This window comes from Cornus florida, unplaced genomic scaffold (genome assembly GCF_030987335.1).
Source record: "Cornus florida cultivar Cherokee Brave unplaced genomic scaffold, ASM3098733v1 CherokeeBrave_3.0.0_Hap2_Chr10, whole genome shotgun sequence".
In the NCBI taxonomy this organism is placed as follows: Eukaryota; Viridiplantae; Streptophyta; class Magnoliopsida; order Cornales; family Cornaceae; genus Cornus; species Cornus florida.
In genome coordinates this window covers 88,181,713-88,208,043 of record NW_026775580.1, presented here as the reverse complement: position 1 = coordinate 88,208,043, position 26,331 = coordinate 88,181,713, and the positions used below count along the sequence as shown (strand labels likewise).

The 26,331-nt window shown below is 32.9% G+C and overlaps 2 protein-coding genes across 3 annotated transcripts; both read left to right on the top strand.

Annotated features, from left to right (window-relative positions):
- The first annotated feature begins 1,115 nt into the window (after positions 1-1,115).
- LOC132278087 (uncharacterized) lies at positions 1,116-16,952 on the top strand. The gene is made up of 2 exons (XM_059779912.1): positions 1,116-1,441; positions 15,782-16,952. Exons 1-2 carry the CDS (start codon positions 1,116-1,118, stop codon positions 16,131-16,133), a joined length of 678 nt encoding a protein of 225 aa, XP_059635895.1. The 3' UTR covers positions 16,134-16,952.
- On the top strand, positions 12,750-23,118 carry LOC132279839 (uncharacterized). 2 transcript variants are annotated; one of them, XM_059781887.1, is made up of 4 exons: positions 12,751-12,880; positions 14,157-14,215; positions 18,840-19,207; positions 20,470-23,118. In XM_059781887.1, exons 3-4 carry the CDS (start codon positions 18,861-18,863, stop codon positions 22,799-22,801), a joined length of 2,679 nt encoding a protein of 892 aa, XP_059637870.1. In that variant the 5' UTR covers positions 12,751-12,880; positions 14,157-14,215; positions 18,840-18,860; the 3' UTR covers positions 22,802-23,118. The 2 variants fall into 2 exon arrangements, with proteins under 2 accessions (XP_059637869.1, XP_059637870.1); XM_059781886.1 differs by lacking the exon at positions 14,157-14,215 and having other exon boundaries at positions 12,750-12,880.
- The last annotated feature ends 3,213 nt before the right edge of the window (positions 23,119-26,331 follow it).

The window sequence follows — 26,331 nt, the reverse complement described above, 5'->3', positions numbered from 1 at the left end:
TTGCTCAGAGGGCTTAGCCAACGTGCATGGGCACGTGTTGCACCACTCCAAGATGGTTGCACAAGTGGGGAGCATCCAAGATATTGAAGGGCAAATAAGTGTGCACCGACACGCGCGCTGAGTGCAACGGCGTGCGTGCGGGCGTGCAGGTGGGCGTGCGGGTAGGCGTCCAACCTAGTGTGCGCGAGCGTCTAGCTCGGCGTGTACATGGGCGTCCAGGTGGGTGTACAGCCACGGGCGCATGAGGGTACAAACATGGTGCGCGAAGAAGGGCACTAGTGTGTGCGCCGGCGTGCACTTTGGTGTGCACCCGAGCGTGCGCACGGGCGTGCATGGCTTGGCACGCCGTGCACTCAGAGACATATATATGTGGGTGCAGATTGGTGGACTTGGCTTGGGCTAGGTTCACAGGGTTGACTCAGATGTAGCTAGAGCATGGATAACACAAAGTCATGGCTTGCGGTTACAAGAGGTGGTGGCTTAGTGGGCTCGGTTGGTTGGGGGAAGTTACTAGCACTTCCCACTCATCATGGGAAGTGGGGGAGTGCTGAGTAACCTCCCAAACATGTGGCACAATTCTGAGAGGACCAACACACAGGCGGTTAAGGGTGGTTTCCTCCACCATGCAGAATCTAACTTCTTGTGGTTATGTGGCATGAGCAGCACATGCCAACAAGTCTAGCAGTTAGGCTTGTCAACTACATTATAGTGCTGGCTCATTTAGAGGGTGCCAGCACGACCCTAGGTGGATGGGGGTGTCATCCATCATCTTAGTGGGCAGTTATGGGCGGTTTTGAGAGTGGCCTATATAATGCTAAGGTGGGCTTTGTAGAGGGAATAGAGAAGAGGGTGTGAGCCTTGGTTGTTCCTTGTACGAACTCATGTTCCTTTGTAATATGTTTAATATGAGCAAAGGTTGGGGCTTGTCCCTGTAAACTGTGTGTGCCTTCTTTATATTTCTATATTGTGTGTATTGTGTTGTTGTGTTGGCTGAGACTTGGTGGCCCCAAGTGCCATTGCAGAGGCAAAAATTCGTGGTGTAATTTAGCCCTGTGACAATAACCATGGTGGCAAAATTATATATCCCACTGCTTATATTATCAATATTTGTTTGCATGGCAACTTCTAAATTAGTTGTACCACAGAATGAGCCTACATCGTTTTACGGTAGTCCAGAGTTACTATCACCTAGATTATGGCCAAAAAAGGAGATAGTGAGTTGTTGGTCATCTATAGCAAAGATTAATGAGTGTATAATAGATATTAATGATGCTATTCTCAAAGGCCAGTTCACAAGTCTAGTCGGAGAATGTTGTGAGGATATCTCTAAAATTGTTAATAGTTGCTGGCCTAAACTGTTTCCCTTTTTGCCTGAATTTTCAGCATTGATCAAGGATTATTGTGCTAAAGTTGCGCAAGCACCAACAACCGTTAAGGGAATGTAAGCATACATTGTGAACATGCACAAATAAAGAGCTAGCTATTTCATCTACTGTTTAATTAGGTAAGAGAATTGAAATCTTTTCTTGTTTAGTTGAGGGCTTGAAAGTACTTGGTAATAAAGCTTTTTTGTTTCTTAGGCTAGCTTTTAGGAAATTTTCATGTTATTTTGGAATATCTAATAATTTGATACTAAATAAATGTTTGAGTTTTTTTAACTTTTCTCTCTACTTTTTATATACATGAAGCCAAAAAATAATTTTTGTTTAGTAAATTGTGATTTATTTGGAAACAAAAACATGTGGGTGATAAAATACTTTTGGCTCTAATATATGTTTCACTTTAGCCAACAAGAAAGTTTTCTTGTGACAAACATGTGAAAATTAAAATTATTAATCTTGTCTTTAATCTTTTCAGTAAATTTAAAAATATATTTATAGTTAAAGATGAAATGATAATATAATATAATATAATAAGATCACCTCATAACTGTAAGTGACCTTGAAAAAAAAAAAAAACTATAAGTGAGGTCATTGTCAATATAAAATACGTGAAATATCAAAATCATTAGAAACCTCAAATAAATTTACCATAATAACATAAGAGTCATGACATTTTCAATCGAGGGATCATTGTCAATTTAAAACACACGAAACATCAAAATTATGAAAAACTTCAAATAAATTAACCCTTTAACAACATATGAGTCATAACATTTCTAATTGTCCCATTAGCTTTTGAAATTACAACACTACCATTACTTACAGTTACATATGTAAGAACATATATATCAATTTATTTATTTATTTTGTGTTTATGTGTGTGTGTTTCATGTTCATCCTTAATATATACGTAAAAATATATACTCCGTATATAATTTTATGTGTGTGTGTGTGAGTTTGTTTTTTTTTTTTTTTTTTATTTTTTATTTTTTATGTTCATCCTTAGTGTATAAAAATTTAAAAATTTAAATTCTATGATCATGTCCTTGTCAAAATTAATTTGTTTTTGCTTTAAAATTGACATTAGAGAAGATGAAAAAAATAGAGAAGGTTCTTAAGGAAAAAAAATTTAAAAAGGCAAATCTGTACACTCCACATTTTACAATCTGTATAATTTTCAAAATTTTATTTTTTTAAAAATATATCTCATATTGGTACTACTTAAAAAAAATAAAAAAGAAAAGTTACAGGTATTTCATAACATTGAGTGTTGTTATTTTCTCCAAATTACAAAACAGTCCCTCCAAATCATTATTGTTAATATTTGTTTGTTTCCAACCCTAGCCCAATTTCTAATAATAGTTTTCCAAGCATGCCCTTGCCACCATTTCAATACTAGATCATTTGTATTTTATAAAATCTTAAGTTATTAGAGAGGGTGTAACTTTGATATTAATTAATATCATTTAACACACACCATCATGTGTAGCCTTTTTTTGGAGTGTTTTTTAATTTTTTTTAATTACGATGACGGTGAAGTTTGAACTTGATATCTTTGGATCTAATACCGTGTTAATAACCATCTAGTCCAAAAGTCTTAAGGAATTAGAGAGGGTGTAACTTTAATATTAATATTCTTTAACAATATATATATGTGTGTGTGTTTATTATTATGGTCCTTAAAAATAGCTATTACCAGCCATTGGTTCCATTTACCTCAAGCATTTAACATTAAAACCTGCATTTGGGGAGATTAAGACCAAATTTCATTAAACGTTCAATTTGTGGTTACTTTTATTTAATTAAAATAGTCTTAATTAAATTTTTAAAAACTGTAGTAACATCAAACGTTTCAATTCTAAATTGCACCTTCTTCTCTCTCTAAATTCACTATAAATCCCACATCTCTCTCCTTCACAATACTTAACTCCTCTCCACAAACCTCTCACAACTTTCACTCACAACTATACTTCTTGTTGTTCTACTATTCTCCTAAAGTATACACAACCATGGTGGCAAAATTATATATCTTCTTGCTTATAATATCAATGTTTGTTTGCATGTCAACTTCTAAATTAGTTGTTCCACAGAATGCGCCTACATTGTTTTACGGTAGTACAGGGTTACTATCACCTAGATCATGGCCAAATAAGGAGATAGTGAGTTGTTGGTCATCTATAGCAAAGATTAATGAGTGTATAATAAATATTCATGAAGCTGTTCTCAAAGGCTAGTTCACAAGTCTAGTCACAGAATGTTGTGAGGACATCTCTAAAGTTGTTGATAGTTGCTGGCCTAGACTGTTTCTTTTTTTGCCTGAATTTTCAGCATTGATCAAGGATTATTGTGCTAAAGTTGCACAAGCACCAACAACCATTAATGGAGTGTAAGCATGCATTGTGAACATGCACAAATAAAGAGTGCGCTAGCTATATCTTCTATTGTTTAATTAGTTGAGAGGATTGATATCTTTTCTTGTTTAGTGGAGGGCTTGAAAGTACTTGGTAATAAGGTCTTTTTGTTTCTCAGGCTAGCTTTTAGGAAAATTTCATATTATTTTGGAATATCTAATATTTCGATGCTAAATAAATGTTTGGGTTTTTTAACTTTTCTCCCTACTTTTTATATACGTGAAGCCAAAAAATATTTTTTTTGTTATATTGTGATTTATTTGGAAACAAAAACATGTGGGTGATAAAATACTTTGACTCTAATAAATGTTTTACTTTAGCCAACAAGAAAGTTTTCTCGTGAAAACATGTGAAAATTAAAATTATTAATCTTGTTTTTAATCTTTTCAGTAAATTTAAAAATATATTTATAGTTATAGACGAAATGATATAATAATACTACAATAAGATCACTTCATAACTGCAAGTGACCTTGAAAAAAAAAAAGCTATAAGTGAGGTCATTGTCAATATAAAACACATGAAATATCAAAATTACGAGAAACCTCAAATAAATTTACCATATAATAACATAGTCGTGACATTTCCAATAGAGAGGTCACTGTCAATTTAAAATATAAGAAATGACAAAATTATGAAAAACTTCAAATAAATTTACCCTTTAACAACATAGGAGTCATGGCATTTCCAATTGTCCCATTCACTTTTGAAATAACAACACTACCATTACTTACATATGTAAGATATATATGTAAAATTATATAATCCGTATATCATTTTGTGTATGTGTGTGTTTGTGTTTTTTATTTTTAAATTTTTTTTATGTTCATCCTTAGTGTATAAAAATTTATAAATTTAAATTTTATGATCTTATCAAAATTAATTTGTTTTTGCTTTAAAATTGACATCAGGGAAGATGAAAAAAATAGAGAAGCTTCATAAGGTAAAAAAAATTAAAAAGGCAGTCTGAACACTCCACATTTTACATTATACTGTACAATTTTCAAAATTTTATTTTTACAAAAATATATCTTATATTGACACTACTTAAAAAAATTAAAAAGAAAAGTTACTGGTATTTCATAACATGGGGTGTTGTTATTTTCTCCACATTACAAAACAGTCCCCTCCAAATCGTTCTTGTTAATATTTGTTGTTTCCAACCCTAGCCCAATTTCTAAAACTAGTTTTCCAAGCACGCCCTTGCCACCATTTCAATACTTTATCATTTGTGTTTCGTAGATATCATTCAGGTAAATGATTTTACGAATTTGTCCATGGAGGTCAAGGACCTGATTCAGTTTTATTGTGTTAATCTAGCCGGTTTAACAACTATGGAGTATTTTTATTGAAGTAAATGCTAGAACTAGGGAATGGGTTGGTTATATTGATTTTAATAGGTGGCGTTTAACAAGAATTCTTATTCAACAATGAATTAAAAATAGAGTTTCTCTTCTCAAAGTATTTTAATCAATGGTGTACACATTATGAATAGGTTAGAATATCAATCTTCTATCATTTTCCTTTATATATATTGTTGGAATTTGTATGTCTTGACATAGCAAATTCCTATTTAAATTAAAATGACATATGTTCCTAATATATCTAAAATATTTATGTTTTATACAATTGGTGAATTTATTGTATTATGTTTCTATTCATTATGGAATTAATAATGTCCATTTGATTATAAGAGATATTTATATGTATGTAATGGTTATCAATACATGAATATAAATAGTTTATAGTCGGTAATTATGGATGAACTCATTATTAACTAAGACTTGAACTGGATCCGCATTAGGTTGAGATATATTGCGAGAGCCGTCGTATGCAATTGCTCCCTATTACTGTCATGATCAACATTTGACTCTTGAGCATGAGCGAAATATAAACTATATTATTAATTAGTAATTACTTTAATTTATTCGGCGGATTATTCGGAATTCATAGACCGGCACTTTGGGTAATTATGTAATTAATAGTTAGAGGGTTATATTTTCAATATTTGCATCATTGCGACTTGTATTTGTTTTGTATTGATTATGGTTAATCACAAAGTAAATTCGAAGGCCTTCGTGTGTTTTAGACAAAATGATTTTCTACATATTTATTTATTTAAATTATTATTTTTGTCAAACAAATTTTTATTGTGATCAAGTCAGAAAAATCAAAGGTACCAAAATAAATATATTAATTTAGTAGTCGTATTGATGACTTTATTTATTCGATAACTAATTATGCATAGAAGGGTCAAAATACAACATTAACTTAGAGGTTATTTATTATTTAATTAGAGTTCAGTTAATTTCTTTTAGTGGAGTAGAATTTAATTTATAAATTAATTAAATTAGGTCCATGGTATAATGAATCGGGCCAATTATTAATTCATTGTAACCAAGACAATAATAAGCCCAAAGGATTCTAACTCATAACCTAACTTGATATTGGAGGCCCATTAGATTTGAGATACCACGTGAATTTTAGAAATTGAGAAAAATATATTGTCTTCAATTATTATTTTTAATATTTTGCCTTTATATACATGGGGTCCATGCATATTTAATGTTACGCATTTGTGCATTAATTTTAGAAGACAAGAAAATATTTTCTCTCTCTAAGATTTTAGGGTTAGTGTTCTCATCTCATGAAGGCTCCCACAAGTTAAGCTCTCTAAGGTCATTTATGAAGGTTTATGGGTGATTCCGAAAGGCAAGATCATTACAAAGAAGATGAAGATCCAAGGAAGAGGCATCTAGTAAAGGGATCTATAACAAGTGCTAACATTTACTTTAGAGGAGAGATTTAAGGTTTACTCAAACCTTAATTTAAGTTTTATATCTCTAATCAAATAGATTATCATATTTTTCATGCATATAACTTTTGTCTCTACACATGAATCAAGATCTTTATTTGAAAATCCCTCTTATATATATATATATGTGTGTGTGTGTGTGTGTGTGTTAACAACCATCTACTATAAAATCTTAAGTTATTAGAGAGGGTGTAGTTTCAAAATTAATTAATATCCTTCAACTATTAGAGAGGGTGTAACTTTAATAATATTAATTAATATCATTCAACAAGCCCCATCACGTGTAGCATTCTTTTGGTTCTACACGTGTTTTTCAATTTTTTAAATTAGGGTGAGGGTGAGGGTGAGGTTTGAATTTGAGATATTTGACTTTGATATCATGTTAACAACCATCTACTCCAAAAACTTAAACTATTAGAGATGGTGTAACTTTAATATTAATATCCTTCAACAATATATGTGTGTGTGTGTGTATTCTGGTACTTAAAAATATCTCTTACCAGCCATTGGTATCATTTACCTCAAGCATTTAAGGTAAAAACCTGCATTCAAACACCTTTTATTTTTTCCCCTGAGGTTAACACCAAATTTCATTAAACCTTCAATTTGTGGTTACTTTTATTTAATTAAAACAGTCTTAATTAAATTTTTAAAAACCTTAGTAACATCAAAAGTTTCAATTCTAAATTGCACCTTTTTCTCTCTCTAAATTCACTATAAATCCCACCTCTATCTCCTTCACAACACTTAACTCCTCTCCACAAACCTCTCACAACTCTCACTCACAACTATACTTCTTGTTGTTCTACTATTCTCCTGTAGTATACACAACCATGGTGGCAAAATTATATATCCCATTGCTTATATTATCAATATTTGTTTGCATGGCAACTTCTAATTTAGTCGTTCCACATAATGAGCCTACATCGTTTTACGATAGTTCGGAGCTACTATCACCTAGATCATGGCCAAATAAGGAGATAGTGAGTTGCTGGTCATCTATAGCAAAGATTAATGAGTGTCTAATAGATATTCATGAAGCTATTCTCAAAGGCCAGATCACAAGTCTACTCGCAGAATGCTGTGAGGATATCTCTAAAATTGTTGATAGTTGCTGGCCTAGACTGTTTCCCTTTTTGCCTGAATTTTCAGCATTGATCAAGGATTACTGTGCTAAAGTTGCGCAAGCACCAACAACCGTTAAGGGAGTGTAAGCATGCATTGTGAACATGCACAAATAAAGAGCTAGCTATTTCTTCTACTGTTTAATTAGTTGAGAGAATTGAAATCTTTTCTTGTTTAGTTGAGGGCTTGAAAGTACTTGGTAATAAAGCCTTTTTGTTTCTCAGGCTAGCTTTTAGGAAATTTTCATGTTATTTGGAATATCTAATAATTTGATACTAAATAAATGTTTGGGTTTTTAAACTTTTCTCTCTACTTTTTATATTCCTGAAGCCAAAAAATAATTTTTTGTTATATTGTGATTTATTTGGAAACAAAAACCTGTGGGTGATAAAATACTTTTGCTCTAATAAATGTTTCACTTTAGTCAACAAGAAAGTTTTGTTGTGACAACATGTGAAAATTAAATTTATTAATCTTGTCTTTAATCTTTTTTCAGTAAAATTTAAAAATATATTTATAGTTAAAGACGAAATGATAAAATAGTATATTACAATAAGATCATTTCATAACTGTAAGTGACCTTGAAAAAAAAAAAAAAAATCTGTACTACAATAAGATCATTTCATAACTGTAAGTGACCTTGAAAAAAAAAAAAAAAAAAAAAAAAATCTGTAAGTGAGGTCATTGTCAATATAAAACACGTGAAATATCAAAATCATGAGAAACCTCAAATAAATTTACCCTGTAATAACATAGGAGTGATGACATTTCCAATCGAGAGGTAACTGTCAATTTAAAACACATAAAATGTCAAAATTACGATAAACTCAAATAAATTTACCATTTAATAACATAAGAGTCATGACATTTCCAATTGTCCCATTGACTTTTGAAATTACAATACTACCATTACTTAAATATGTAAGAACATATATATCAATTTATTTATTTATTTAGTGTTTGTGTGCGTGTGTTTTATGTTCATCCTTAATATATATGTAAAAATATATACTCCGTATATAATTTTGTGTGTGTTTGTGTTATTTATTTATTATTATTATTATTTTTATGTTCATCCCTAGTGTATAAAAATTTATAAATTTAAATTTTATGATCATGTCCTTGTCAAAATTAATTTGTTTTTGCTTTAAAATTGACATTAGAGAAGATGGAAAAAATAGAGAAGCTTCATAAGGAATTTTTTTTTAAAAAAAGGCAGTCTGAACAATCCACATTTTACAATATTGTACAATTTTAAAAATTTTATTTTTAAAAAAAAATATGTCTCATAGTTAAAGACGAAATGATAAAATAATATACTACAATAAGATCACTTCATAACTGTATGTGAGGTCATTGTCAATATAAAATACAAATTTAACCAGTAAGAGTCATGATATTTCCAATAAAGAGGTCTCTGTCAATTTAAAACACATGAAATGTCAAAATTATGAGAAATTTCAAATAAATTTACCCTTTAACACAGAGGAGTCATGAAATTTCCAATTGTCCCATTGGCTGAAATTACAACACTACCATTACTTACATATGTAAGAACATAGATATCAATTTATTTATTTATATTGTGTTTGTGTGTGTGTGTTTTATATTCGTCCTTATTATATATGTAAAAATATATACTCCATATGTTATTTTGTGCGTGTGTGTTTGTGTTTGTGTTTATTTTTTATTATTATTATTTTTTATGTTCATCCTTAGTGTATAAAAATTTATAAATTTAAATTTTATGATCATGTCCTTATTAAAATTAATTTGTTTTTGCTTTAAAATTGACATTAGAGAAGATGAAAAAAATAGAGAAGCTTCATACGAAAAAAAAAAAAAATTATAAAGGCAGTCTGAACACTCAACTTTTTACAATATACTATACAATTTTCAAAATTTTATTTAAATATATATATATATATATATATATATATATCATATTGGCATAAAATAATAATAATAATAAAAAGAAAAGTTACAGTAATTTCATAACATGGAGTGTTTTTTAAGTTCTGCAAATTACAAAACTGTCCCCTCCAAATCGTTAGTATTAATATATGTTGTTTCCAACCCGATCCCAAAATCTAATACTAGTTTTCCATGCACGCCCTTGCCATTATTTCAGTAGTACCCAAGTCACACAGAGCGGGAGGAGTGTCTGTGTGAGTGAGTGTGAGAGCACGAAAACATCAAAGTCTAAAATTTTTGAAAACAGAACCGTCTGTATATTAAGTTTAAATAAAATTATATCAGGTCATAATATATATATTCTATATTTTTTTATTTTTTTAATTCCATATGCTATATATTTATTATTATTTATTTCATTAATGATAAATGTAATAAATAAGCTAACTTTTCTCACTAATAAATGCGTGATTTATTTGTAATATTCTCCAATTGTAAAGTTTTTTAGTAGTATATTTTCAAACATGTATAATTAATATATGTGTGTGTGTGTGTGTGTGGTAGTATAGCAATGCCATGCATCAGGGCACACATGAAGTTTAAGTATTTAATGTATATATTGAGTAATAGTGTAAATAATAAATGCATATATGGTAATATAGGTGTTTCATATCATTAGGACTCTAACAAATTTAGCTGTATAAAGTGAATTTGTATGAAAATCACAAATTAGAAAAACAAATTTGCGAATTGCAAAAATTGAATTTGTGGATTTTGTGCGAATTCGCTCCTAAATCGCAAATTCGCATGCAGAATTTGTGCAGAATTTGAGAGCGGAACCTCTTTGGACGAATTGTGTAACTAAGTTCAATACTATACCATTCCATGTAAATGATTTTACGAATTTGTCCATGGAGGTCAAGGACCCGATTCAGTTTCATTGTGTTAATCTGGTTCGTTTAGCAACTACGGAGTATTTCTATTTGAGTAATGCTATAACTGGGGGAATAACGGGTGTTTAACAAGAATTCTTAGTCAACAGTGAATAAAAAAATAGAGTTTCTCTTCTCAAAGTATTTCAATTAAGGGTGAACACATTTTGAATAGGTTAGAATATCAATCTTCTATAATTTTCCTTTATATATATATATATGTATTCTGGTCCTTAAAAATACCTCTTGCCAACCATTGGTACCATTTACCTCAAGCATTTAAGGTAAAAACCTGCATTCAAACACTTTTTTTTCCCTGGAGGTTAACACCAAATTTCATTAAACCTTCAATTTGTAGTTACTTTCATTTAATTAAAAGTCTTAATTAATTTTTTTAAACCTTAGTAACATTAAACGTTTCAATTCTAAATTGCACCTTTCTCTCTCTCGCTCTCTAAATTCACTATAAAACCCACCTTTCTCTACTTCACAACACAACCCCTCTCCACAAACCTCTCACAACTTTCACTTATAATTATACTTGTAGTTCTACTATTCTCCTATATTATACACAACCGTGGTGGCAAAATTATATATCTCACTGCTTATATTATCAATGTTTGTTTGCATGACAACTTCTACATTAGTCATTCCACAGAATGAGCCTACATCGTTTTACGATAGTCCAGGGCTACTATCACCTAGATCATGGCCAAATAAGGAGATAGTGAGTTGTTAGTCATTTATAGTAAAGATTAATGGGTGTATAATAGATATTCATGAGGCTCTTCTCAAAGGTCAGTTTACAAGTCTAGGAGCAGAATGTTGTGAGGACATTTCTAAAATTGTTGATAGTTGCTGGTCTAGACTGCTTCCTTTCTGCCTGAATTTTCATCATTGGTCAAGGATTACTGTGCTAAAGTTGTGCAAGCACCGCCAACCGTTAATGGAGTGTAAGCATGCTTTGTGAAGATGCACAAATAAAGAGTTAGCTATTTCTTCTATTGTTTAATTAGTTGAGAGGATTGAAATCTTTTCTTGTTCAGTTGAGGGCTTGAATTTTATGGCGAGAAAGTACTTGGTAATAGAGTCCTTTTGTCTCATGCTAGCTTTGGGAAATTTTCATGTTATTTTGGAATATTTAATAATTCGGTACTAAATAAATGTTTGGTCTCTACTTTTTATGCACATGGAGCCAAAAAAAATAAAAAAAAATTGTTATACTGTGATTTATTTGGAAACAAAAATATATGGGTGATAAAATACTTTCACTCCAATAAATGTTTTACTTTAGCCAACAAAAAAGTTTTCTTATGAAATTAAAATTATTAATCCTGTCCTTAATCTTTTCAGTAAATTTTAAAATGTATATTTAGAATTAAAGACAAATATTTAGAATTAAAGACAAAATAACGAAATAAAACACTACAATAAGACCACTTCAAAACCATAACTGAGGTGACAGTCAATTTAATGCACATGAAATATAGAAATTATGAGAAATTTCAAATAAATTTACCTTTTAATAACATAGGAAGAGTTCATTTCCAATTATACCATTTGCTTTTGAAATTACAACACCATCATTAGTACATTACTTACATATGTAAAAACATACATATACATTTATTTATTTGTGCGTGTGTGATTTATGTTCATACTTAATATATATGTAATAACATATATATATCCTGTTTCGTGGATGTATTTCTTTATTTTTATGTTCATCCTTATTATATAAAAAGTAATAAATTTATCATTCCTGGTCTTATTGTAGCATAATGGTAAAGTAATGACATGCCTAGAAACGTGTCCTTGTCAAAATTTTATGATCATGTCCTTGTCAAAATTAATTTTTTTGCCTAATTACTATTATTATTTTTTCCGTAAGTTAGTAATTTTTGCTTTAAAAATGGCATTTAGAGAAGATGAAGAGAAATAAAAATTAAAAATAAAACTTCATAAGGAAAAAAATAAAAAGCGGGTCTAAACACTACACTTTTTATAATAGTGTACATTTTTTAAAAAATGATCTCACATTGCCCTACTTAAAAATAAAAAATAAAAGTTAGCATTTCATTACACGAGTGTTCTTATTTTCTCCAAATTACAAAACAACCCCCACCAAATTGTTATTATTAATATTTGTCGTTTCCAACCCTAGCCCTATTTCTTATACTACTTTTCCAGGCACGCCCTTGCCTCTCATTTAGCCGATTACTCTCTTCTTTCCCCTAATTTCAGAAAGCCCCCAATTCTAGGGTTCTAGTCCACCGGAAAGTCCCTGCATCAAAAATTTCCGGTAAGTTCCTTCAATCTCTGTCTTATTCAATCAAGGTTTCAATTTTCTTCCTTTAATCTTTACTATTGATATTGCTTTTCATAGCCATTTGCGATATAACATCGATTCAAGTACACATTCAATAATATGCCCGAACAATGTTATTTAATAATAATGGTTTTTGAAAAATTGTTGGCTAATGTAATTTGACATATAGTTTTTAGTCGTGCTTGGTTCATGGGTTATTGATTAGATGATCGTACACGTTGATTATGTCAATTTTGCTGCTTAGCTGTGGTTTGGTTTGAGTTGATTAGTTACAGAAATTCCATTGTAGGTTTTTTATTTTTTATTTTTTTTTATTTATTTTTTTTTTTTAACATTACAGGTATTATTTAATTTTAATTTTTTACTATACTTTGAAAACCGGACCCCTTCTGGTGGAAGGGATCGGATATCATGAAAAAGAAGTTTTTGCATAAGCGATGCAACGCAGTTGTTGCATAAATGCTGTGAAATGTTGCATAAGCGATGTAATGACACATGATGAAATAACATAGGAGAGTATCCGGTTCACTACCCTAATGCTAACTTAGTTACTATTATTATTATTATTACTATTACTATTGGGTTAACTTGGTAATAGGAACCTAGAGGTGTTGCATTCAACTCCTGGGGTGTCAAGTCTTCTTCCTAAGCTTACCTGGTACCCTTGTGGTTGATGATTGCGGGTGTCAGAAGGGATTAGTATTGTCCTCAAATGAGTGTGGATACCCTTTCATTTGGATAAAAATAAAAAAAATAAAAAAATAAAAGAAAGGAAAAGAAAAGGTTAGACCCTTCTTTGTTGTTAACAACTAATGTTCATATATACACGGTACACCTTACAAAAATTTTATGTTGGCTGTCAAGATACGTCAATCGTCTCTTTTTTTGGGGTCTGGGACAAATGCGTAAAGACATGGCAAACATGCCACATGCGGAGCTTATTTTGTTGTTAGTATAGTAAAATTTTGGGGATGGTTATTGACATAATATAATTCCATGAATAGCACTGGTCATTGTAAAAGATGAATTTGTAGGACTTTGATTTACTGAGCTAGTCCATGTCATGACTTAATAGACTTTTTGCTGTTACTTTCATTTAATTAACATCATCTTAATTAAATTTATAAAACCTTAGTAACATCAAATCGCTATTATTAATATTTATTGTTTCCAACTCTAGACCGATTTTTAATACTACTTTTCCAAGCACGCCCTTGCCCGATTACTCTCTTCTTTCCCCTAATTTCAGAAAGCCCCCAATTCTAAGGGTTCTAGTCCACCGGAAAGTCCCTGCATCTAAATTTTCCGGTAAGTCCCTTCGATCTCTGTCTTATTCAATCAAGGTTTCAATTTTCTTCTTTTAATCTTTACTATTGATCTGGCTTTTCATCGATTGAAGCTTCATATTTTGTTTGGTTAATGGGGTAACTAATTGTTTGCAACTTGACAATTTAAAACAGGCTTTTCACCCTTTGGCTAGAAAGATGTTCATAATTCTGAAGGGACAAAAGTTGTTTAGTTTTTCTCTTACACGCACTCTCATAAGCCATTTGCGATATAAGATAGATTCATGCACACATTCAATAATCTGCCCGAACAATGCTAATAATAACGGTTCTTGAAAAATTGTTGACTAATGTAATTTGACATATAATTTTCTGTCATGCTTGGTTCATGGGTTATTGATTAGATGATTGTACAAGTTGATTATGTCAATTTTGCTGCTAGAGCTGTGGTTTGAGTTGACTAGTAACAGAAGTTCCATTATTTTTTATTTTATTTTTTAAGATCATAAGTAGTATTTTATTTTTACTTTTTTACATCGCAAGTATTATACCCTGGAATCCGTACCCCCTCCCATGAAAGGGATCCTGATATATACATGAAAAAGAAGTTGTTGCATAAGCAATGTAACGTAGTTGTTGCATAAGTGATGTGAAATTGTTGCATAAGCGATGTAATGACACGTGATGAAATGGCACATGAGAGAATCCGGGTTCACTCCCCTAATGCTAATTACTACTACTACTACTATTATTATTATTGGGTTAACTGGGTAATACACACCTAGAGGTGTTGCATTCAACTCCTGGGGTGTCAAGTCTTCGTCCTAAGCTTACCTGGTACCCGTGTTGTGGTTGATGATTGCGGGTATTTGAAGGGATTAGTACTGTCCTCCAATGAGTGGGGACACCCTTCATTTGGGAAAAGAAAGAAAAAGAAAAGGTTAGACCCTACTTTTGATTTTAAAAACTCATGTTCACATATACACCTTACAAAACTTCTATGTTGGCTACCAAGATGCTAACTCAATCGTCTCTCTTTTTTTTGGGTCAGGGACCAATGTGTAAATACAAGGCTCTAACCATATGACATGAGGAGCTTATTTTGTTGTTAGTATAGTAAAATTTTGGGGATAGTTATCGACATAATATAATTCCATGAATAGCACTGGTCCTTGTAAAAGATGAATTTGTGAACTTTGATTTACTGAGCTAGTCCATGTCATGACTTAATAGACTTTTTGCTGTTACTTTCATTTAATTAACATCATCTTAATTAAAGTTAAAAAACCTTAGTAACATCAAATGTTACAATTCTAATTAAACCTTCAATTTGTTGTTACTTTCATTTAATTAATACCATCTTAATTAAATTAAAAAAACCTTAGTAAAATCAAGTGTTTCGATTTTAATTTGCATGTTATTCTCTGAACTCACTATAAATCCCACCCCCACCTCTCTCTCCCCCACAACACAGAACCCCTCCCCACAAGCCTCTCAGAACTTTCACTTACAACATTACATGTAGTTCTACTAATCTGCTAGAATATACACAACTATGGTGGCAAAACTATATATCTCAATGCTAATATATCTCAATGGTTGCTTGCATGGCAACTTCTGAACCAACAACACTAGTCTATCCACCGAGTGAGTCTAGAGTGTTTTATGGTGGTCCAGGGGTACTACCACCCAGATGGTCAAACAAGGAACTACTGAGTTGCTGGTCATCTATAACAAAGATTAATGGGTGTATAACAGATATTCATGAGGCTCTTCTCAAAGGCCAGTTCACCAGTCTAATCACAGAATGTTTTGAGGACATCTCTAAAATTGTGGACGGTTGCTGGCCTAGACTGTTTCCCTTTCTACCTGAATTTTCAGCATTGATTAAGGACTATTGCGCTAAAGTTGTGCAAGCACCAAGTATTCATGGAGCGTAGGCATGCACTGAGAACATGCACAAATAAAGGGCTAGCTACTTCTTTTATTGTTTAATTAGTTGGGGAGATTGAAATCTTTTTTTGTTTAGTTGAGGGCTTGAATTTAATGGAGTCTTTTTGTTTCTCAGGCTAGGTCTTTGGACTTTCATGTTACTTTGGAATATCTAATAATTCTATACTAAATAAATGTTTGGTTTTCTCTTCAAGGGTAATTAATCAAGGACTTGACTAATAGAACCAATGACCTATCACTTGGATGCATAATCGAATATATATCCTTCTGTTTTTTTATTTTTTTACCGTGTATACAAAGCAGAGATAATATTTTTTTGTTGTACTGTGATTTATTCCGAAACCAAAACATGTTGGTGATAAAATACTTCCACTCCAATAGGGGTTTCACTTTAGCCAACAAGAAAATTTTCTAATGACAACAAATGAAAATTAAAAATATTAATCCTGTTCTTAATCTTTTCAGTAAATTAAATATATATTTTTTAGAGTTAATGACAAAATGCAAAACAATATTTTACAACAAGTCCACTTAAAAACTGTTTAATAACTGAGGTCACTGTTAATTTAACACATGAAAAGTTGAAATTATGAGAAACTTCAAATAAATTTACCCTTTAAAAACATAAGAGTCGTGACATTTCCAATTATCTTGTATATGCCTATGTATATGTTTTGTTCTTAGACAGAAACTCTCTATTTATAGGGAATTATAGGACAATTTTCCATTTCCTTCCCCGTAATTGCATGCAATAACACGCCTCCCAAGGTTATTCCTCTCACCCCAAATCTCCAAAGCCATTTTCCCAACAGCGCCTTATTGAACAACTCCAGCCTTCTAATTTTGCGACCAAGTATATGAAACTTTCCCATTTCTGCTCCTGTCAATCGATATATGTAGAGAGGTTGATTGATCGAGATATAAGGGTGTTTTGATCGAACCCTACTAGAGGAATATCAATCGATCAGCTTCCTCTGCTATAAATCGATAGTTCAATTCTCGTACTAGATCAAAGTATAACTAAGTCTTAATTTATTTTGATACGTAATTATTTTTTTTTTCTATTTGATAAGTGTATAACTAAGTCTTCATCATCAATCTAGGAGTGTATTATCAGTTTTAGCTGACTTTAGAGAATTGAGCGTACATAATACAAATTATGTTGTAAATGATCAAGTAAGTTTATAAAACTTTGAAACTTGATTAATAAACTTGTATGCATGTTCCTAAATGGTGATAGATGATTGTACAAGTAAATTTACCTTTATACCCTTGCTTTTGATGAAGTTGTAGAATCTGTTTGTTGTGGAAGTAGGAGCTTCATCCAAACACTTCACGGTTCATCTAACCATCACTTTTATTTCTAGACTCAAATCATCACTTCTAAACACTTAAAAAGCTGAACGGAATAAACATAGTCTAGAATTACATTTATGTGTTTTGGTCGACTATAGACTCATAATCCTAACAAAAATTATGTATATAAAAAATAAAAACATTAAAAATATGAAGGGGCAGTTTTAGAATTTTAAAATCTATATATACAAAAATTAAATATAAATGAGAGAGAGGGAGTTGAGATTAGGTCAACGTCCAAAAATATCAGTGGGGGCAGATTTACATATTGAAATTTCAAAATTTTAGTGGGTGCACATTCAAAATTTTACATAATTTATAGGCAATAATACAAACAACAAAAATTCATTGGGGGTGTTCGCCCCCACTGGGCACCACTGGGGTCCGTCCCTGTCCCCGTGGTTCTGCTAAATAGTAAGTACGTAGTTTCCTGCTTATTTCTTGGGCCCTGTTGCTATGTTGTTTATTGGGTTTCTATGCTGCACTCTTTTTAGTATGCCTATTTTCTGTGCATTCTTCTAGTCAATTGTACACCGGATGCCCCTTTAGACTCTTATACATGACTTTCTATTTAGACATTCATTAATACTTGACCCTAATTATTAATCCGTATAATAATACGTGACTTTACTTTTTTGTTGGTTTGGAACTAGAATTTTTGGAGTCGGGGGCAGCTTGATGGAATATATATATATTTTTTAAAATGATAGCACATTGGTGCACTCATTGCATCATCAAGGGATGGGTGGGGTTAGGGTTTTATTTTATAAATTGGATCTTTTGTGGAAGCATAGATTTTTTTTCCAATAGGAGACTGAGTGAGTGAATGTTGTTTAAGATGTTGCAGACAATTGCATTGAAATTACGTTCAAGATGTCAGGTGTCAGAATGTGGCCAAATTTAAGGGCAGTCATTTCGGGCAAATAAAGTTAGATGTTAGTTCTGTATTCAATCTTATTGTTGTTAGTTTCCTTTCTTTTTTGGTTTAAACAGATTGAAATCCGGTATGTTATTTTATGCGAATCATATTCTGATTGTATCGTACAGTTCTAGGGCGTTTGTCCATTTCAAGATGACTGGTGCACTTGTCCTATAGAATACAATGAACAAATTCAATTTCAATGGTGCATCCTTCAAGCACCCAAATTTCTACACTTGCCCTGTTAATCATTATGAACAAATTCATTTTCAATGCTGCATCCTTCTTGCACCCAAATACATTTCAAACTTCTTATTTATTCCTACATTTAGCAACTTGACAATTTTTTTTCCCCACAAAGACATGATTTGAAAATATTAAGACTAGAGGGATAAACTAACTCTCTGATTGTTTATAGGAACTTCTGAAGATTTTGTCAATGGCAAGGGCGAAGCTTATATTAATTTGCCAGTGTGGTGGTGAGTTTGTGACAAATGATGATGGGTCCTTGACATATGCTGGAGGAGAGGCACATGCAGTAAATGTTAATCGTGAAACACTGTTTGTTGACCTCAAGTTAAAATTGGCTGAGATGTGTAACTTGGAATATAAAACCTTGTTCATTAAGTACTTCCTTCCTGGAAACAGGCGAACTCTCATAACTTTATCAAATGACAAAGACTTTAAGAGGATGGTTGATTTCCATGGAAACTCTGTAACAGCAGATGTTTTTGTTATGGGAAGAGAAGGTTTTGATCGTGATGCCTTGAACATATATGCCAACAGGTTTGTCTTAGGTTCATTGCTTTTGTAGGAATATAACCCTACCTTCATTTTCATTTTTATTTATTATTATTTTTATTATTCTGGTTTGTGTGATTTCTAGAGATGAATTTGATGGATCCATGGCTCATTTTCGGTTGTTTCTGAAAAACTAGAATGTCATTTCTAAGTCAAAAAGGCTATTCCCAGCTAGTCCCGCATATGTGAGGTGGTGGGAGGAAATACTTGAGATAGAAATCACAATTGTCAATATTTTGCACAAAATTGTTGATCTGAGAAGCAAACGTGCGTCCAAACTTATACCTCCGCACCAGGCAATGCCCCCCTCCTCTCCCCCTTTCAAAGTCAAAGCTTTTCAAAACTGAATTCTCCATCCCTCACACCTTCTGGTCCTCACGGCGAGTTTCAGATAGAACACTTACTCTGCTCTGCTGGTTAATCTAATGTAGATTTCCTCGTCTTAGCCCATACTAAAGTATGATAAAGAAGTCTGAGAGGTTGAAAGTTGAAACTGGTGTCCCATCTTCTACCTACATTCTCACATCACTATATGACCATGGAGACCTCACCATGAAACTTGAGTGGCTTATCATAATGGTGCTGCCATTGCCAAATTAAACCAGCACCATAATCCCTCTCTATCTCCCGCACACACGCAGTGGGGGACCTCACCATCAAACTGGAGTGGCTTATCACAATGGTGCTGCAATTTCCAAATTAAACCAGCACCATAATCCCTCTCTCTATCTCCCTCAGACACGCAGGGGGTCAAACCGTAACATTGGAAAGACAATCAATAATTAGCTCTATTTGATAAAGCAAACCTTATTAAAAACCCAAATCAAGGTAACACAGAGAGAGTTTTTCTAAAAGGGATAGTTTGGTCTTTCTAAAATATAATGTTGTGAACCATCAAATTCTATAGAGAGACGGTTTTGACTTTTAAGGGGTAACGTGGACTTTTTGAAAGACAATGCCATGAACCATCATATTTTTAATCTAGCTATCTTGCCACCTTTTGTTTTGTACAAAAATATACTACTCAATGTTGTCACCAGCCCATTGCCAATCACTGCATGCCACGTCCAAGTACAGAGGAACTCTTGCATAAAGAAAAAGGTAGCACAGATGAACCCCTAAGAATGTTCCTCTCCTCAAAGTAAAACTTCTCCTTCTTTACTGGGGCATGCTTAAGGATTAGCACTTGGCTGCTGACCACTTGCTTTTTACATGCTTGCATGCAATAATATAACTGATAATTGCAGGGAGAGTGGTATAAAGCCAGCTGAGACTGTAAAACGTGTTGTCCCATGTGCTACTACATCTCCACCTGATGCCGTCATCACTGCGACTCCTGCTTCTTGTGCTGCCATTGGTACAAGTCCTCCACCTACTGATGCTACTCCTTCAGCTACCCCTGACTCAATGTCTTCTCCTTCCTCTGCTGATAGTGATGATGACTTCAGTGCTGTTCTGCACACTCCTGCTGCTGTTGATGCAGTTGCTCACAGCCCACTTGAAATTGATATCAGTGGTACCCCTGCAGATACTGTCAAGAAGCGAAGACGTACTGCCTCTTGGAAAATTGGTGCCAATGGTCCTACCATTGTTGCCATTGCTGATGATGGTGGGGAGAAAAGATCGCGGAAGAACAGCCGAAGTCACAGTACTGTTGCATTAGCTGATGAGATGGAGCAGAAATGGGATGTTGTAACTTCTAGAGAGGATTTTGATACTCCATCTACCGTCACCATCTCTGATGATGTGTCACTGGAAAAACTAGTTGCTTCATGGAAAGATGGCATTACTGGTATAGGCCAGGACTTTAAAAGTGTGTATGAGTTTAGAGATGCATTGCAGAAATATGCTATCGCACATCGCTTTGTGTACAGGTTAAAGAAGAATGACACTAACCGTGCGAGTGGCAGATGTGTTACTGAAGGTTGTTCTTGGAGGATTCATGCATCTTGGGTCCCGGCTGCAAAATCATTTAGGATAAAGAAGTTGAATACTTCACACACGTGTGGAGGAGAATCTTGGAAGTCCGTTCATCCAACAAAAAATTGGTTGGTCAGTATTATAAAGGACAGGTTACGGGATTCCCCACGTCACAAACCCAAGGATATTGCTAATGGCATTTTCAAAGACTTTGGAATCGAGTTGAATTACACACAAGTATGGCGTGGAATTGAAGATGCTAGGGAGCAACTCCAGGGATCATATAAAGATGCATATGATCAGTTACCTGGTTTTTGTGAGAAAATGGTGGAGACAAATCCTGGTAGTTTTGCCAAGCTCATCGTCAATGATGAAAAAAAATTTCAACGCCTTTTTGTATCATTTCATGCCTCAATACATGGTTTCCAGAATGGTTGTCGTCCCCTTGTTTTTCTTGAGGCTACATCTCTAAAATCGAAGTTTCAAGAGATTTTGTTGACAGCAACCACACTGGATGGGGATGATGGTTTCTTCCCTGTAGCATTCGCTGTAGTGGATGTTGAGAACAATGATAATTGGCATTGGTTTCTGGAGCAGTTGAAATCTGCAGTTTCAACTTCAATATCAATAACATTCGTCTCTGACAGAGAGAAGGGATTAAAGGAATCTGTGCTCGAGGTATTTGGGAATGCTTACCATGGTTACTCTATGTACCACCTATTAGATAGCTTCAAGAAAAACTTGAAGGGTCCTTTCCATGGAGATGGGAAGGCGTCTTTACCTGGATTTTTTGTGGCTGCTGCCCACGCAGTTCGACTCGACAGATTTAAGCACTACACTGAGCAAATAAAACGGGTTTCTTCACAAGCTCACGATTGGGTCCTGCAAATTGAGCGAGAGTATTGGACAAAATCATCATTTAAGGGCGAGAGCTTTAACCATATTACACAAAATGTTGGGGAGTCATACACAAAGTTGATGGATGAAATGCGGGAATTACCCATAATACAGAAGATAGAAGCACTAATTGGTATGATGGTGAAGTTGATAAATACTCGCCGAATGGATTCAAGTAAATGGTCTTCAACACTCGCTCCATCTAAAGAGGAAAAACTGCAAGAACAAATTTCTAAAGCTTGTGAACTTAAGGTGCTAATCTCATCTGATACCCTATTTGAGGTTCGTGATGGGTCCACTAATGTTGTGAATCTTGATAAATGGGACTGTAGTTGCCTGGGTTGGACTGCTGGGCTACCTTGCCACCATGCTATTGGCGTCTTCAAATATACAGGTAAGAATGTATATGATTATTGTTCAAGATACTTCACAGCCGATAGCTTCCGCTCAACGTATTCCAAGTCCATAAATCCTGTGCCTGGCATCAGCAAACCTGCGGAGAAAGAAGTGGAGAAAGAAGCGGACAAAGAAGGGTCTTCTTCTGACACTGTTCATGTACTTCCTCCTTGCCCGTCTCGACCACCATCAGGCCAGCTGGTGGTGAAGAAACGGGCTACATCACCAGGAGCATCTAAAAAGGTAGTTTCTTGCAGTCGTTGCAAGGAAACAGGGCATAATAAGGCTACATGCAAGACTTATGGAGGACTAGCCTACGAAGCAATTTCTTCATGTAATCCGCTTCTAAGACTAATGGAGGACTAGCATACGAAGCTATTTCTTCGCTTGCTCATCGGTTTGGTGAAGTGCATGATGTGCTTTCAAGGTAAGCTTTCATAAGAGAATTCAGCTGTAAGTGCTCACCGTTCCAATAGAAGGTCTGTTTTACCTTTTAGTTCTTGTGTTTGCTTCTTGTAAGTTGTCCTTCTGTACAGTTCGTAGAATCATTCGGGGACTCATGTTCTCTTTATTCTAGCTTGGATGTGCTTTTGCAGTTGTGGTGGCATTAGACCATGTAATGTAGTTTGACATTGTCTTGAACCTTGAACTGTTTAGTTAGATTTGCTCAAGTTATTTTCAAATCTCGAGTTTAGTCCAAAGAGCATTTGATGAAAGACACTTGGAACAAAGAGCATTTTTCTAGGGCAAGGATCTTAGCCCTCTATGTTGATCAGGTCCATTCTTGCACGACTGGCCCAGCTTTTCTTCCATTATTCCCTATTGATCCATCTGACCGGCTTGAAGAGCTCTAGGATGAGTCTGCATTGTGTTTTTGACCAGTTAGCAAAATATGCTAAGCATTTTTTAGGTTTGATATTATGGACTTGGCTCTCCTGGGGAAGTGATCTGAGCTATACACTTCGCATGTAATTACAGCCATCAATCTAAAATTTAACAGATTCAAGTTTTATATTAGGTATCGAAAATGATACTTATGCCTACCACTCTGGCTGAATTGTTGGGCTTAAAATACCTCCGCCATTGAATGCTATAGAGAGTCTGTCTCTATAGCATCCAATGACTTAGATGTTTTTAGTCCAACATTTTGGTCAAATGGGCCTAAAGTATTAGAACTCACTATTATATTTTATTGAACAATCATTTAGATTTCGAATCATTAATTAGTCTCCAATTACAGAAATCAAGCTTGGTATTACTCAAAAATGTCTTTATCGGTTATTAAATCTGGCTCAATTTTTTCATAAGTAAATAAAGTAATTGTTTGTAAGTAAACAATTGATTCAATTTGAAATGAGTACAAATAACTATGATTTCTTCTTTTTTATGGATATTTTTTTACCAAAAGTTAAAGCAAACAAAAGATTGATAGTACTCAAATATGTCTGTTATTAAATTTGGCTCATTTTTTTAAATCCTAGTCATAAAAGTAAAACTGTTAATTAATATGGTTTATTTATTTTTGGTAAGTTCAACATTAACTTTCATCCTCCCTTCTCAAAATGAGAGGGCAAAGATCATGCTAACTGGATTAATGTCCATTGATAATTAAAAAAAAAAAAAGGGTTTTAAAATGCACTAAAATTGTAATTGCGTTCAAATTGCACAATTGGGTAAGGTCCCTTTATATTTAAAATAAATAAATAATAATAATAATAAAACATCCGTTGAAATTGCAAACAAACACTAGAAAGACCACGAGGGACAACATGGTTAGGGTCCCAGAAATAACCCAACAAATGTGACTTGAGAATATACCAATTGCATCGCATCTGGGCTAGGTACAGAATAGATCTGAGAAGTCCACAACAAAAAGGTGTGGGTTGAACCAAACCAGCATGGTTAGGGTCCCACACTAACCCGGACCAGAAATGATGTCACAGTCCACCTTCTTCACTCACTCAACCAGTTTGTTTGTTCTTATGGGAAAAGCACAATTATTAACATAAAAATACAACAAATGTTTCAACATCCCAAAGCTGTTAAATAATCTCGTCAATATCTAACCATAAAAAATTATAAGATAAAAACAAAATAAAAATCATACATGTGTATCCAATGTATGGTGGACACACAAACTTTTGAGGTCAACAGTCAATATTCTTAAATTATTGTTGCCAACCTAGATATTTATGGTCTTTTCACTTTTGTAGCTATGCTCTCCTAACCCAAATAATTTATTCAATATGAAATTCTGTTTCTCCAAAAGTTGTATATGTTAGAAAAATATGTAACAACATAATTGAATTTGCTCTCGAATGATTAAGGCCTCTAATCAAATGATATTTTTTATTTTTTAAAAATAAAAGGTTAATGGTTCAAATTTTCGTAAGAACGAAAAAGTGGACACGTATTTCTTGCGCATTATTATTATTAATTTTTTTTTTTTTTTTTTATGATTTTGAACCGGTGAAAAAAATTCTCTACTCCATAAGTAAAGAAAAAATATGCTCTAATTTAATTGTCCATCTTTTCTTTTTTATTTGTCCCAAAATGATCACTTATCAAAGTTAAACAACATTCTTCACTTCTTTTCAAAAAATATCTTTGAAGTGCTTAAAAATTTCAAACTTAAATTGTATATATATTCAAATTTTTTTTAAAAAATATTTTAATATTTTTCAAATGAAACAATGTAATAATTATATGTTCCCTTAAAAAGTTCTACATTGGAACATGTGAAATACCACATTAATTTTATATTAAAAAATTTCCAAATAAATAAAAAGTGACAAAATGGATTAGAATTATGTTTCCAAATAACCCCTTTCTAAATTTTCGTATGTTCTATCTAATTGAGTACTGTAATTCATAATTCCACTTAGAGTTAATTATCGCATTATTCTTTTTAAAAAGTTTTTATTACTTTTTAATTTTTCCCCCCTTTTTATTCAAACTTGGTTCCAATATTCTTATATTGATTTTGAAGATTGTTTCACGACCATGATAAAGTAATGGATTAAGAATGATTCCCATTCATGAAATTATCATAGGACAAATAAATGAATTCCTGTGCTTTGTCATTTGTGTTACTCTACTCCATCATTATTGACCTGAAATTCCGAAAAGGTCCTCATCTCGGTGGGCCATACCTAGAATGGGGCATGACTTTTGTGTCGCACGCGATGCATGACAGAGATATTCTATCCATAGCCCCATTAAATGAAAGGTCCAGATTGCCCAAAACTGTCCTTATAATGGTGGGCCACACCTATGACATGCATGTTTTGGTATATCATGGAATGCATGACAATGAAATTCTATCCATCAATCAGATCCCTCAAAATGTGCGTCTAAAACAAGCTCTCAGAGTTATCCGAATATATATGCCACCTCAGCCATTTTTATTCTACTAAAAAGAAGATTCCTTGTAGCACGTAAAATTTCATATACGGCGTCGTATGCTAATATATTCTCGATAACGTTTTGTTGCTTCCTGATATATAATACACACCATTGGAAACTAATCTTATCCCTGACGTGGATGTTAATCTGGATAATAATCTGATAACAAGACAATCTGTTACGGATCTATTTTTAACATTCCACGGACAAAGTTAATATTCAAAGTTAAATTACACATAATTTAGATTAAAAAAAATACACACAATTTTATCTCAGTATTAAAGTTAATTATCCACAAAAAAAAAAAAAAAAAAAAAATGAAATCTCACATTTTAAAAGTCGGGGGTTTGAATTTTTTAAAAATCACTTTCAAAAAATAAAAAATAAAAAGATGAATAAAAATTGGTAATTATTTGATACATATGTTTTAAGAGACTTGACGTGATTATTACTATAAATTTAATTAATATCAATAATTAGTCTATTTTACA